We start from the raw sequence: 15,436 nt of genomic DNA, 5'->3' as shown, positions 1-15,436 counted from the left end.
TTTTGCTTATAAAATACTTTGCCAAGAGGAAGGCCTTAGAGATCCTTTCCCAAACTAAACAAGAGTTTCCCCAACTTTCCTTCTGGTGCAGGCAGAGGATGTGCCAAGGATGACACAGAAAGCTAAGGAAACACATCACTGATGAGAAAATATAACCACCCGTGTTGCACACATAGCTCACAACATTAAATAATGCACAACAAACATTCTACCCAAGGCTGTTTCCTATAACAAATATGCACAGTCTCAAGGTTGAGGTTATGACACATAGCAGATGATTGTGAAACCACAGACTGCCCAGAAACTAACCTTTAGCACTAGAATGGAAGTAATTGTAAATCTAACTTCCACACAGCTTGCACCTCGTTTGGCTGGTGTTCATTAGGTGAACTCATTTGTAAATTCCTTTCATCTTCACCCTCCTCTGTTCCACAACGGATAAAGTGTGATCCATTGCTTTGCACTCTCAAAAGCTCTTATGTCCACAGCTGGTTTTCCTTCAAGGTTTATGAAATACCTTTGTGCCATGGGACTAGGATTTTCTCTCTTTAATTTTTAACTGAGGTAGAATCAGTCTTTGGGGTTTTGAATGAGTTTTATTCCCTGGATCTCTGATTTCTTGGAAACGAGAATGTTCTAACGGGTTTAATTCCTCTCCCCTACCAAATTTGCAATCCAGTCCTCTGCATAAATGCGTGGGTTCATTTACTAGCCCAATCAAAGAAATATTTGAAATAGCTTTCAAATCTCAGATGCCTTGCATGTCTTGAGTATTTGGTACCATTCAAAGTAGACAAAAGGTTTGTTTCTTGTACTTGTCTATGTCCATGTTCTCAGCTGACAGTTCTCAGTTCTCTCTCTTTACAGGAGAGGGGGGCTGTATATGTACCCATTTAGGCATGTGGGCCAATCTGAATTAACACAAAGGAGTTAGAAATGAGAGTTGAGAAGAATTGTGTACATTTGCTTATAAAATTTGAGTGTAATCTTCATCTGTAATGTACAACCAGGCAAAATGGGCATTCAGCCTGATGCAGTGATTGTGACATAGAAATTAGATGGACAGTAAAACTTTGGTAGGGGGGAACCTTTCTAGGACGGGTAAAGCCCGTCATGTGCAACATGACATTGCCATAAACGTTAAAAGGACTTAGCAGAAGCCTGTTTTTGTTGCCTTGATAATTTGATGATTCAGTCATTTGCCAAAGGGTGGTTCTCAAACTTAAGCGTGCCACAGAATCACCTGGAGGCCTTGTTAAAATACAGACTTCTGGCCCCATCCCTAGGATTCTGATTTAGTAGTTCTGGGGTAGAGTCCAGGAATTTGTATTTTTGAAAGGTTTCCAGGAGATGCTGCCGCTGCTGGTCTGGGGCCCACACTTTGAGAATCACTGCTCCAAAGTGCAGCTCAACCCACTCTTAAAGACCCTTTAAGAACAGCTAACGTTTATTGAACACTACATACCAGATAGCTGTCCTAAATTCTTATGCATGCCAAGGCATTAAGAACTCCCAAGAGCTCCATAAAGTAGGGTCTCTTGGGGATCCCTGGGTGGCGCAGCGGTTTGGCGCCTGCCTTTGGCCCAGGGCGCGATCCTGGAGACCCGGGATCGAATCCCACATCGGGCTCCTGGTGCATGGAGCCTGCTTCTCCCTCTGCCTGTGTCTCTGCCTCTCTTTCTCTCTGTGTGACTATCATAAATAAATAAAAATTAAAAAAAAAAAAAGTAGGGTCTCTTGTGACCACCAAATTACATATGGGGGAACTGAGGCACAGTCTGTGCCACACAAAGATTTAACAACTTGACCAAGGTCACACAGCTGGGAATCCATACAGCCCAACCCTACTTACCTTTCCTGTCTCAGTTCAGAGGTCCCCTCCTCCAGGGAGCTTTCCCTGGCTACCTCAGCTGAGTCAGGCATCTCCTCCTCTGGGCAACTCCAGCCCCCTGGGTGTCCCACCTCACAACCCTAATCATTCTGCCCAGTATTCTTCACCACCACCCCTACCAAACAGTGGGGTTTTAAAAATTATTATTATTATAAACTTCTCAGCCACACACCAAAATAGAAAGGATGGTCTAATAAGTCTCCATGTACCCATCACTCAGCTGTAACAGTTATCGGCTTTTTGCCATAGAACATTTTTAAACTAGTGGGAACCAATTCACCAATGGCTCATGAATCAGTGAATTGCAGAGGCTCACATCTTAATTCCACTGATATGTCCACGGAGCATATTTTTTAAATACTCTGAAGCCCAGTGTTCAAGCTCAGAGATTCTAATTTAATTGGTGTGGGGTGAGGCTTGAGCCTGGGGATTTTTTAAAAGTCTCCAGGCGATTTTAATCTTCAGCCGAGGTTGAGAAGATGAAGACTACAACTGTAGTGGGTTGAAATCAGAATTCTTTTGTAGCTAACTAGACTAGCACAGGACAGAAAGTACCAGAATATACGGTACATATGTGAAACTTGTTTCAGGTATATGTGGATATAATTTCAGGTTAAACAGGGGCACTAGGTCTCAATGTAAAATGGATTCCTTGCTGTAATTTGCTGTTAGAAAAGATTGAGAAGTTACTACTCAAGAATATAAACCTCCCTAGCGCAGGGACTTTATTTTCTTTTCCTGCTGTATTCCCGGGGCCTAGAACAGTGCCTGCCACATGGTGAATGCTCAATAAACTTGTAGTACCAAAGAGTAAGTGTCCAATCTTCATCTCACATTAGCATATAGTATATGCTCAGTAAATAAATATTGAACAAATGAACAAAAGAAATGACAGATGCTTATTTCTTCTGGTTTTGGGCAGGTGCTCAATAAGTATTTGTTGGATAAATGAATGAATGAATAACCAATCTTCAGTCTTCCCCAGCACATAATAGACATTCAATAAAAAGTTTTGAAAACAAAAAAAAAAAAAAAAAGTTTTGAAAACAAATGGAAGACTGAATCTCCATTTTCCCGTGCTATACTGTAGGTACTCAAGAGACAGATTTTGGGGGGAAGAGAATGAATAAATGACTGGCCCTCCACCATATCCAGCATGTATTAGGCCCTCAATAAATTGTTACTATATAAATGAATAAATGATCCTCACCTTCCTCTGACACACAGTAGGTACTGGATAAAGACTAAATAAATAACGATGATGATGATATGCCTTTGGCATACAACAGGCACTCAATAAACACTCATCGCATAAATGAGTAAATGACCCGCTGTCCACCTCCCCTAACACCACTGTAGACTCTCAATGAACGAATGACTTTTCATCTCCCCAGATTTCCAAAACTACCTACGGACACAAACAGGGAACACGACCACTATTAACATCATCATCTGCACGGTAGACTACCTCCTGCGGCTGCAGGTGAGGATGTGAGCCGTCAGGTGTGACCTGGTGGGGGACTGTGGGGCCCTGGTCGGCCCCAGCACCCCTTCACCCCCTGTTGCCCCACCCCGCACCCCAGGAGTCCATCAGCGACTTCTACTGGTACTACTCCGGCAAGGATGTCATTGAGGAGCAGGGCAAGAGGAACTTTTCCAAGGCCATGTCGGTCGCTAAGCAGGTGTTCAACAGCCTCACTGAGTACATCCAGGTACGGTCCGCCGGCTGGGGCGGGCAAGGCGGCCCCCCCACACCCCGCAGCCCACCTGGATCTCACCGAAGCCCTCTGTCCACCCCCCCCCCTCAGGGCCCCTGCACCGGGAACCAGCAGAGCCTGGCGCACAGCCGCCTCTGGGACGCCGTGGTGGGATTCCTGCACGTGTTTGCCCACATGATGATGAAGCTCGCTCAGGTGCGGGCCCCTCCGCTCTCCCTCCAGCTGTTTCGGGGCATCCCCCAAGTGGCCGGTTCCCGACTCACTTTCGCACCCAAGTCCTCGCGGCATGTTCCAGACCAGTTCCCTCGCGGTGGCCAAATCCATCCTTCCCTCTGGATTGGCTCTCTGCATGGCCCCGCCTCCTCCTCTGCCACCACCAATCGGCTGGCTTCCCGTCCACACTTCCATTGGTCCGATGTGTAGGCCCCGCCCCCTCCGGCCGGAGCCCCTCTATGATTGGTCGGTGTTCTTTTCTCCGGGAAGAGGCGCTCTCGGAATCCGACGCCCCGGGGGTAGAAAGCGGGCCGCTTTCTAGACCAGGGGCTGGGGCTGAAGGAGTGTTCTGTTTCTTGATTCGGCCCGCGGCAGATGACGCCCATCTCGGGCATCCATGATGTAAGGTCCCTGTCGAGTCCTCCCATTTCTAGAATCCTGTGCTCCCCTTTCCCCAACCCCCGGCCCCTGTGCAGCCTGGTCGGTGTCTCGCCTTGTCCGTTTGCTCTGCTTCTGTCTGGTCTACACATCCAAGGCTGCACCGTCCACATCCTGAACGTCATAGGTGCCGCAGCTCCCCAGCAGATGGCGCTACCCTGCATACTGAACTCTAATTGCCCAGCAGGAAGCGTCTGGAGGAAGGAGGGAGCCTCTTTCTAGCTACTCAGAGCTGCCACCGGGGCTGGCAGGAATCCGGTCCGGTGTCCTCTGGAGTGCAACTTGGAATGCCACTCCGCAGTGTCAGTGCATTCGAAGTTGTGTCGGTGGTGTGACCTTAAAAGTCTAGAGAATATTGGTATTTTAGTGTAGAGTTTCCAATCCTGCAGTGTTAATTCATTGGCCAAGGACTAGGGCTGGGGTGCGTGGGCGAAATCCAATGCAAAGTGGTGGCTTGAGGTGGGGGCGGGAGGGGAAGAATTTATCAGTTCACAGCAGAGATCCAGGCCCTAGAATGATGTCAGCACAAACGCCTGTCTTCTCTCTGGCTTCATTCTCAAGCAGGCTCTCATGCTGGCTGGAAAAATGGTGCCCCACGGGTCTGTGCACCCCACTAACAAATCCGGAGGGCAGAGAACCCCTCTTTTATGAGACTTCGGACCTGCGATTCTCAGAGTGGACTGTTGGGGTCACATGCTCACCCCTGAGCCAATCACCGTGGCCAGGGGAAAGAGCTCTGATTGGCCAGATCTGGTCATCTACCCCCTCCACCCCCAAACCAGGAAAGTGGGGTTAGCCCTGCATGTGTGATTGTCACGCGAAGCAGGGTGCTGGCTCAGGCATCACCTGCAGACACACACCACAGGCACCCACCCAGATTAGGATCTTGAGATTCTGGTATATTGGGATCTTAGGGTCAGAATGCCGAGTTTGGAGCTGTGTAAGAATTAGAATCAGCACCCCCAGAAGGAGCATCACTGGGGTAGAGGAGCTTTACATGCCCTTTGTCTGGTATCCTTCCCCCTTCTCCATTATATTAGGTAGAACCAGATGAAATGACCACTCGGTGGTCAAAAATGCTTGCATGTTGACAAGTTTTACGTAGATCAACCTAATACAAATAGGGAACGTGAGGCAGGTCTCTGACCATGTAGGAAGCTTCTGTAGGCCCTACATGAAGCACTGTGACAGGGGAGGCAGTGAGCCCCCACCTTCTCCCCAGGTTGTTTACTGAAAGCCACCTGGCCAAGTCCTTCAGTCTTTCTTCTGAACCCAGCATCCAGCTTTTTCCATTGCACATTCATTCAACAAACATGTGTCAAGCACCCACCACCCACGCTTCTGCTTTCCCAGCCCCCTCCTCTGCCAGCTCTTGCTCCCACATATCACTTGTTGAGCCCGCTTCCCCAAAGTGCCAACCCCACCCCCACAATCTTGTCTCTCTGCCCCTTCCCCTGCTTCCGAGGAACATGTCTGGACTCGGGTCCCCTCGGAGGTAAGAGGAGAGTAAGAAGGGGTCTCAGGTCCTGCAGGGTGGGTCGGGAGGGGTGGAAACAGCTGGAGGTGGGGGAGGCATCTCTACAGAGACCAGTCATCACATAACCGGGGTGTGGGGTCTCTAGGACTCCAGCCAGATCGAGCTGCTGAAGGAGCTGCTGGATCTACAGAAGGACATGGTGGTGATGCTGCTGTCACTACTAGAAGGTAAACACCCAGCAGGTGGGAGGCAGGGTAAAGACAAGCAGGGAATGGCCCTCAGACCCAGGAGACCCTAACCTTCAACTTCATCTGACATCGTGTCAGAGTCAAACGGGTTGGTGAAGGGGTCACAGTAACAAGCTCAGCAAAAATGTATTGAGCACTTACTATATGCCAGGCCCTGCCTGTATGTACCTTAGTTTATTGAATCCCAAGAGAAATCCTAATAAGGTGGGTGGCCCCGATGCTTTTTAAGGTTTATATACCTAATAGTTATTGATGTATTTATTTGTTCAGTGGGTCAGTTTTTGCTGCCTAATGAGTGTCCTCAAAGCTTAGTGATTTAAGTGATTTAAAACAGCCATAAGTTATTGCCAATTAATAAGACAATTTGGGGCACCTGAGTGGGTCAGTCGGTTAAGCATCCAGCTCTTGATTTCAGCTCAGGTCATGATCTCAGGGTTGTAGGATAGAACCCAGTGTGGGGCTCCACGCTCAGCGGGGAGAGTCCTGGAGAGTCTCTCTCTCTCTCTCTTCCCTTCTCCCACTGCCCCTCTCCCCCAAAATATATAAAGAAATATTTTTAAAAATAAAATAAAATCTATATAAATATATAAAATTGAAGGGTACAAAAAGAAGCTGGAGCCAGTTTGCTGTAGACTGGGGTGGGATCCCACTTTACCACAGTCTCCACTTCTCCCTGCTGTCTTTACTTTGGCCCTACCTGGCTCACCTCTGGACCTGCTTGGCTTCAGAGGACTAGCGGAAGGCTTGGGTGTGTGAGATCTGAGGTCATGCATCTCTGGCTTCAACCTCCTCACCCTCTTGCTGGCTCAGTAACCCTGAGCGTGTGACCTTCTCTGAGTCACAGCCTCTTCATCTGCACACACGGACAGTAACACCCCTCCCCTGCTAGAGTGAGGGCACAGCCCTGGGCACAGCCTCTGGGACCTGCTGGTAGCTTCTGGCAGTGTTATCTTTATTGATGCCCCCCCACCCCCAGCTCTCAGGGAGGTGGACCAGGTGGACCAGCCAGGTTCACACCTGATGCTGATGCAGGTCAGGAAACGAGCCGTGTCCTTGGATGGGAGGCGTGGGAGCTGGCCAGGGAAGCTTCCACCAGCACAGTGGATCCTGGGGGCTCCCGAGCCGGAGAAGGAGGCAAACGAGGTGGGGCTCCAGAAAGGAGGCTTTGCCAGGCCACACTGACCAGGCCCCTGCCCACAGGGAACGTGGTGAATGGCATGATTGCCCGGCAGATGGTGGACATGCTCGTGGAATCCTCGTCCAACGTGGAGATGATCCTCAAGTTCTTCGACATGTTCCTAAAACTCAAGGACATCGTGGGCTCTGAGGCCTTCCAGGACTACGTCACTGATCCCCGTGGCCTCATCTCCAAGAAGGACTTCCAGAAGGTGAGTGCTGGAAGGCAAGGTGGGGTGCAGGTGGCAGTCCTGCCCTGCCTGGCTGCCTGCCTTGGGCAAGACTTCTCTGTGAGTCTCAGCTTCTTTACACGTAAAATGGGGATAACACCATCTTTGGGGTTGTCTTGAAGGTGAAATGCATTAACACAGGTGAGAACCTTTATTTCTATTATCATTATTCATAGTCATAGTATTATCATCGTTACAGATAACAGTTATTCAGCTGATAAACATTTGCTGGATTTCTCCTCTCTGCTGAGCCCTCTGCTGGTACCAGGGACATGGCAATGACCGAGACAGACACAGCCCTGACTTCATGGGGCTTATAGTCTAACGGGGGAGGCAGCTACTGATGACCACTATAGGTCAAATAATGAGGCTTTTAGGAGGGAAGTGCAGGAACCGGCTTTATGCAGGAGCCCCCTCATCTGCCTCTGTCAATCCTCCCAGCCCAGCTCTGCCCTCAGTCCCTACAGCACCCAGGGTGAGTCACTCATCTGCTCTGTGCCTCAGTTTACCCCTCTAAGAAGTGGGACTAGGATAGTAACATTAACTGTCTCCCAGGACTGCTGTGAGGCGGACAGTGTGTGGACAGTGCCTGGGACACAGGAGCACTCAAGACATGCTCCCTACTATCATTCCTGCCGGATCCCCCCCCCTTACCATTTTGTTAACTGGTTTTTCTTTTTTAAAATAACTCATGGCCTATATAGAAGCTGCGAGAGCAATACATAGACTCTCTGATCACCTTTTCACCCAGATGGCCCAGATGTGCACTTTTTCCCACATTTGCTCTACCATGATTCTCCCTTTCTTCTTCAGTGTGTTTCTCCCGAGAACAAGTTCATTCCCTCCCGTAACCTCAGAACAACTATGCAAGTCAAGAGCTTAGCATCAGTATGACTCTGCTCTCTCCAGATCTTAATTGAGTTTCCACTCAGTGAAGACATTGTTTTCTCTGCTAAGGGACCCGATCCAGGGTCAGGGACCACCTTTAGACACCATGTCTCTTTAGCCTCCTTCAATCCCGAGCCTTTCCTCGATCTGTCCTCCTCTTTCATGACTTTGACATTTTTGAAGAATAGAGACCAGTTTTCTCGAGGCGGTTTCAGACTGTGGGTTTGCCTGAGTTTTCCCCATGGCTCCATTCAGGTTGTACGTCTTTGGCAGGAGTATCACGGAAGTGATGTGTCCTCAGTGCGTCCTATCAGGTGGCATGCCGTGTTGGGTCTTCCATCGCTGTTGGCTTTAGCTTGGCTCGCTTGGTTCAGGTGGTGTTTTGCAGGGTCTCCGCTGCAGAGGTGGCATCATTCCCTTTAATATCCTGTAGGATGTGCTTTGAGACAATGTAAATATCCTGCTCCCCCTCTAGGGCATTGCCATGTCCCTGGTACCTGGGTGGCGTCCATTGGTGATTCTTCCTGAAACAATGAATACTGTGGTAGTTGACAGATGGTGGGATTCTTATTTTTTTCCTTTTTTATTCTTTTCTAACTTTTTAAAAGATTTTATTTATTTATTTATTTATTTATTTATTTATTTATTTATTTATTTATTTATTTGAGAGAGACAGAGAGCACAGGAGCCGGGGGCGGGGGGGGCGGCGCGCAGAGGGAGAACTAGACTCCCTGCTGAGCAGGGAGCCTGGCACGAGGCTCAATCCCAGGACCCTGGCATCATGACCCGAGCTGAAGGCAGATACTCAACTGACTGAGCCACCCAGGTACCCCTCTTTTTAACATTTTTTAGGGATTTTATTTATTTATTCATGAGAGACAGAGAGAGAGAGGCAGAGGGAGAAGCAGGCTCCATGCAGGGAGCCTGACATGGAACTTGATCCTGGGACTCCAGGATCATGCCCTGAGCCAAAAGCAGATGCTCAACCACTGAGCCACCCAGGCATCCCTCTTTTCTAATTTTTTAAACTTTTTTTTCTTTTTTAGAGAGAAAAGGAGGGGAGAAGGGTAGGGGGGAGAGAGAGAATCCTAAACAGACTCCATGCCCAGCACAGAGCCCAACATGGGGCTCCATCCCATGACCCTGAGATCATGACCTGAGCCAAAAACAAGAGTGCAATGCTTAACTGACTGAGCCACCCGGGTGCCCCAACAGGTGGTGGTTTCCCAACTTCACCATACCCTTTACCTTTATTAGGTACCATTTTGCTATATTTGTCCATCCATTTATTTTTATGTATGAATATAGACTCATGCCTTATTTTTTTAAGCCTTCTTATTTTAATCTAGGAGTTGCAACTGCTGCTGCCCATTTAAGAAGTCATTTAAATAAGTTCAGGGTCTCCTGAGTTAAAAATAAGGTGTCCCCAACCTTCCAGGTGTCCCAAGAGCCTCCCCTCCCTGTGTCTCTCCCTCTTCTCAGCCATGCCTTCTGAGGGCTGAGTACCTCTGCTCACTCCTTTCTCACCTCCCACCCTGTCCCTGACTCAGAGCTTGCTGGTTTGGAGTCTCTGTCACTCTCCTGAAACTACCCTGACCAAGGAGGTCAGTGACCTCTTCACCCCTGAACCCTCTCCTCTGTTGTCTTAATATCATTTGCCACTGTCTGTCATTTCCTCCCCTCTGCAATGTCTGCTTCCCTGGGTGTCTGTGTCATGCCCTCATGGGACCCCCCCACCTTCCCTGCCAGCCTCTCCTGGTCTCTTCATTGTTGCTGCTCCTTAGCCCTCCACCTGCCAGAAGAAGAGCTGATCTTGATCATGTTCTCACACTGTGCCAGGTCCCATGTGCAAATAAATTAGGTCATGTAGTCCTTAACAGCAACCCTAAGTGGTAAGAACTATTTTTTATTCTCATTTATAGAAGTGGAAACTGAGGCACGGGGAGGTGAAGTGACATGCTCAGGGTCACACAGCTAATAAGTGACAAAGCTGGGATTAGAACTTGGACAGTAGGGGATCCCTGGGTGGCTCAGGGGTTTGGTGTCTGCCTTCAGACCAAGGCGTAATCCTGGAGTCCCAGGATCAGTCCTACATCGGGCTCCCTCCATGGAGCCTGCTTCTCCTCTGCCTGTGTCTCTGCCTCTCTCTCTCTCTCTCTCTCTCTCTCTCTCTCTCATGAATGAATAAATAAACTCTTAAAAAAAAAAAAAAAGAACTTGGACAGCCTGACTCCAGATTCAACCATTGACCTAGTCCAATAAATTGTCGGTGAACATTACCTGGGTCCCAGACCCTGGCTGAAAGTCCCAGCCCTACTCTCGAGATTGGCAGGTTTAGGGAGAGAATCTCAGTCAGCTGGGGAGCCGAAAAGCAACACACAGGAACTAAAAGACACATAATTCATAATTTTTCAATGATTCTTCCCAGAAAGGGAAACTATCAACAAAATTAAAAGGCAATTTATGGAATGGGAGAAAATATTTGCAAACCACAGCTATGATAAGGGGCTAATATCTAGAACATGCAAGGAATACACAATAGCAAAAAAAAACCCAATAACCTAACTTTTATTTTTTTAAGATTTTATTTATTTATTCATGACAGACACACAGAGACATAGGCAGAGGGAGAAGCAGGCTTCCCAAGGGGAGGCTGATGTGGGACTCAATCCCAGGACCCAGGATCACAACCTGAGCCAAAGGGAGACACTCAACCATTGAGCCACCCACGTGCCCATAATCTAACTTTTAAATGAACAGAGGACCTGAATAGATATTTTTCAGGAGATGTACAAATGGCCAACAGGTACATGAAGAGGTGCTTGAGGGGCGCCCGGGTGGCACAGTCGTTTAAGTGTCTGTTGGTATCAGATCAGGTCTCAATCTTAGGGTTGTGAGTTCGAGCCCCACATTGGGCTCCACACTGGGCATGGAGCCTTCTTAAAAAATAAATAGGGGCACCTGGGTGGCTCAGTGGATGCCTTCAGCTCAGATCGTGATCCTGGAGTCCTGGGATCGAGTCCCACATCAGGCTCCCTGCAGGGAGCCTGCTTCTCCCTCTGCCTGTGTCTCTGCCTCTCTCTGTGTATCTCTCATGAATAAATAAATAAATAAAATCTTTAAAAAAAAATAAATAAAGGGTGCCTCGACATCATTCATCATCAGGGAGATGCAAATCACACCCACAATGAGATACTACTGCACACCTGTCCTCACAGAGATAGACAAGAGATAACAAGTGTGGGCAAAGATCTAGAGAGAAAGGAACCCTTGTGCACCCTGGTGAGAATGTAAATTGGTGCAGCCACTAAGGAGAACAGTATGGAAGGATCCTCAAGAAATTAAAAATAGAACTGACATAGGATCCAGTGGTGCCACTTCTAGGTATATATCCAGAGGAAACAAAACCATTATCTCAAAGAGCTGTCTGTGCTCCCATATCATTACAGCATTATTGACCGTAGCCGGGGTATGGAAATAACCTATGAATGTGATATATAATAGAATATCATTCTGCCTTTGAAAAGACGGAAATCTTGTCTCTTGCAACAACACGGATGAACCGGGAGGGCATTATGCTAAGTGAAATAAGCCAGAAACAGAAAGACAAATACCGCACACCATCACTTACATGTGGAATCTTCAAAAAAAAAAAAAAAGTCGAACTGGTAGAAACAGAGAATAGAAAAGTGAGTGGCGTGAAGGGCTCGGGGGTGGAGAGATAGGGTGAGGTTGGTAAATGCTGAGTTATAAGATGAATTGAAAAAATGAAATGGGTAGAGATCCCTCCCGACTGTTCAGAGCTTCACACATAACAAGATTTGATGTCACATGCACAACGGTTTGTAGCTCAATATCTCTGTTTCACAAAGTTACAATCTGTAACTTGAAAAGTGCTGTTTTATTTTGTAATAAATAATACAACCACATGATTTAAAAAGCAAAATGTAACAAGGTACGAAGTGCAGAGTCTCACTCCCACTGCTTTCTCAGCCCACTCCCCCTCCCTCCCCACTGCTGTGAGTAGCATTAATTTCCTTCGTATCCTTGCATCGTTTTGGGTTTTTTTTTTTTCCTCCAGATTTTATTTTCCTCCTCTCTTGCATAACAGGCAGTGAACTACATACACTGGTCTATATCACTTAATATATTCTGGAGAGGGACAACTGGGTGGCTCAGTGGTTGAGTATCTGCCTTTGGCTCAGGTCATGATCCCGGGGTCTTGGGATCGAGTCCCACATTGGGCTCATCATAGGGAGCCTGCTTCTCCTTCTGCCTATGTCTCTGTCTCTCTGTGTCTCTCATGAATAAATAAATAAAATCTTTTAAAAAATAATAATATATTCTGGAGATCAGGGAGTGACCTCATTCTTTTTGTGCAGGTGCCCAGCTTTCCATTTTCAGTATATATTATGATTTCTTTGATGATTCCTTTCTGACAGACACTTGCTTCATTCCTAGTCTTTTGGTTTTACAACTCATGGATAGTTGTGCAAGTTGTGCATTGTACAGAGGTACAGTTTTTAGCACAGATATTGTAACTTTGTGCTGCAGATTTCCAGCAGGTGGGAGTAAGTGTGCTGAGGAAGGCTCCATTTGGACCACTAGCAATGCTGGCTACAACAAATACCCTTACACATATATCATTCTTTATGTGCAGTTTTATCTAAGAAGACACTTCCAAAAGCGGGATTTCTGGGTTAAAGAGCAAATGCATTTGTCGTTTGGAAAAATTCTGCCCTCTGTTTTTCCCTCATTAGCAGCATGTGAGAGTACCTGTTTCCCCACAGCCTTGCCACCAGACCGCACTGTCAAATATTTGGACCTTTGCCAATCTGATAGGTGAAAAACAATATTGCTGTGCAGCTTAAATTCACATTCCTCCTGGTATGGGCGCAGTGAAGCATCTTTTATGTTATTTCTTTCATATTACCTGTTCAGTGAACTGACCATGTCCTTGGCTTCTTTTTCTATTGGGCTGTTGGTATTTTTCTTCTTGACTTTTAAGAGCTCTTTATGTATTCGGATGATTATAACTTTGTTAGTGATAGGAGTTGCACCTAGGTTTCCTAGTTCATTTTTTGTCTTTTGACTTTGTTTATGGTGTTATAATATATTTTTGACTATGTGGAATACTTTGATTTTCATGTAGAAAGTCATTTAAAATATTTAATTTATTTTTAATGAAATAGGTAATACAAGAGTACATTCTTCTTGTAAAGAAACTCAGAACTTATCACTATGGTTGAGGTCACTTTTGGCCCACTCCCAATCCTGTTCTCATCCCACCTTTCCAAAGACTGCCACTGTCATCCACTTTGGTGTACATCTATCCAGATGTTTATTTCTTTTCTTTTTTAAAAATATGTTATTTAGGGGATCCCTGGGTGGCTCAGCGGTTTAGCGCCTGCCTTTGGCCCGGGGCACGATCCTGGAGTCCTGGGATTGAGTCCTGCATTGGGCTCCCGGCATGGAGCCTGCTTCTCCCTCCTCCTGTGTCTCTGCCTCTCTCTCTCTCTCTCTCTCTCCCCTAAATAAATAAATAAATAAATAAATAAATAAATAAATAAATAACATCTTTTAAAAAACAAAGATGTTATTTATTCATGAGAGAGAGGCAGAGACACAGGCAGAGGGAGAAGCAGGGTCCCTCAGGGAGCCCGATGTGAGACTTGATCCCAGGACCCTGGGATCATGATCTGAGCTGAAGGCGGATGTTCAACCACTGAGCCACCCAGATGTCCCTCCAGATGTTTATTTCAGCATTTCTGTCCATAGATAGATCTGCATTTTGAAAATATAGCATTGTTTGGGGCACCTGGGTGGGGGTGATATATATATAGCATATAAACCATAAAAACAATGCTATATATATATTTTAAACAATGATATATATATATATATATATATCACCTATATATACATATGCCATACACATATATAGGGATCTCTCTCTCTCTCTCTATCTATCTATCTATCTATCTATATATATATATATATATATAGCATTGTTTTATGGTTTCCCCAAGTCCGTCATGGTAGACAGAGTTTACACTTTGCAAAGCATATCTTCATTAAAAAGTGCTTTGCAGATCCTAAAATATCTACTACAGTTTAGAAGCCCTCTTTGGTGGCTGAAGACACATTTCAGGCTATTCACTTATTCTTGGTCAGAGGATCTGAGGATCTCCCCTCTTTTTTTCAGACTGCAAATATTTTTGTATGTATCTTGAAAGGTCATCCATCTAAAATGTATAATTCAATGGCAGGGTTTTTTAGGCATATCCACAGAATTGTGCAACTATAACTACAATCTAATTTTAGAACATTTTAATCACCCCAAAAAAGAAACCCTGTGCCCTTCAGCAGTCACTTCCCATTTCCCCCATCCAGGGCCCTGGCAACTGCTAATCTACTTTCTGCCTCTATAGATTTGCCTATTCTGGACACTTTGTATAAATGGAATTGTCTAATAGATGATCTTCAAAAGGCTTTTCTTTTATAAGGAAAATTACTTTTCCTTTTGTAATAACAAATCACAATGTCATTATCACTCCTAACCAAAAAGGGAATAAAAACAAAACTGAAAGTATCCACAAGTTCTTTAAATCACCAAATATTTAGTCAATGTTCACATTTACAAATCTCAGATATTTCGCTTATAATTTAAAAAATATTTTCTCAGGGCATCTGGGTGGCTCAGTTGGTTGAGAGTCTACTCTTGGTTTCAGCTCAGGTCATGGTCTCAGGGTAGTGAGATCGAGCCCTGAGCCAGACTCTGCCATGGGAATGGAGCCTGCTTAAGTTTCTCTCTCCCTCTCCCTCTTCCTCCCTGTTCCCCCCGACCCTACTCTCCAGTAAATAGGGGCACCTGGGTGGCTCAGTCTGTTAAGCAGTCAACTCTTGATTTCGACTCAGGTCATGATCTCAGGGTCCTGGGATGGAGCCCAATGTGAGTCTCCACACTCCATACTCCATGGAATATGCTTGTTCCTCTCTCTCTGCTCCTCCTCTGGCTCTCACTCTCTCTCAAGTAAATAAATGAATAAATATCTTTTTAAAAATAAATAAATCTTAAAAAATAAAAAATGTTTTCCGAACCAAGATCCAAACAGGGTCCACCCATTGCAATTGGCTGATATCTCTTCAAACCTCCT

General features: G+C 46.1%; 1 protein-coding gene across 1 annotated transcript in view; it reads left to right on the top strand.

The window, feature by feature from the left end:
* Positions 1–15,436, top strand: part of RYR1 (ryanodine receptor 1) — a 117,620-nt gene that overhangs the window by 79,543 nt on the left and 22,641 nt on the right. Inside the window, exons 84-88 of the mRNA XM_072779013.1 lie at positions 3,286–3,374; positions 3,475–3,603; positions 3,700–3,804; positions 5,883–5,964; positions 7,186–7,373. Of these exons, the coding sequence (XP_072635114.1) occupies positions 3,286–3,374; positions 3,475–3,603; positions 3,700–3,804; positions 5,883–5,964; positions 7,186–7,373 (593 nt within the window). The remainder of the gene's footprint in view (positions 1–3,285; positions 3,375–3,474; positions 3,604–3,699; positions 3,805–5,882; positions 5,965–7,185; positions 7,374–15,436) is intronic.

Source organism: Canis lupus, chromosome 1 (genome assembly GCF_048164855.1).
Source record: "Canis lupus baileyi chromosome 1, mCanLup2.hap1, whole genome shotgun sequence".
NCBI classification, from domain to species: domain Eukaryota; kingdom Metazoa; phylum Chordata; class Mammalia; order Carnivora; family Canidae; genus Canis; species Canis lupus.
The sequence above is the reverse complement of the archived record's forward strand: the minus strand, read 5'-3'. Positions and strand labels throughout refer to the sequence as shown.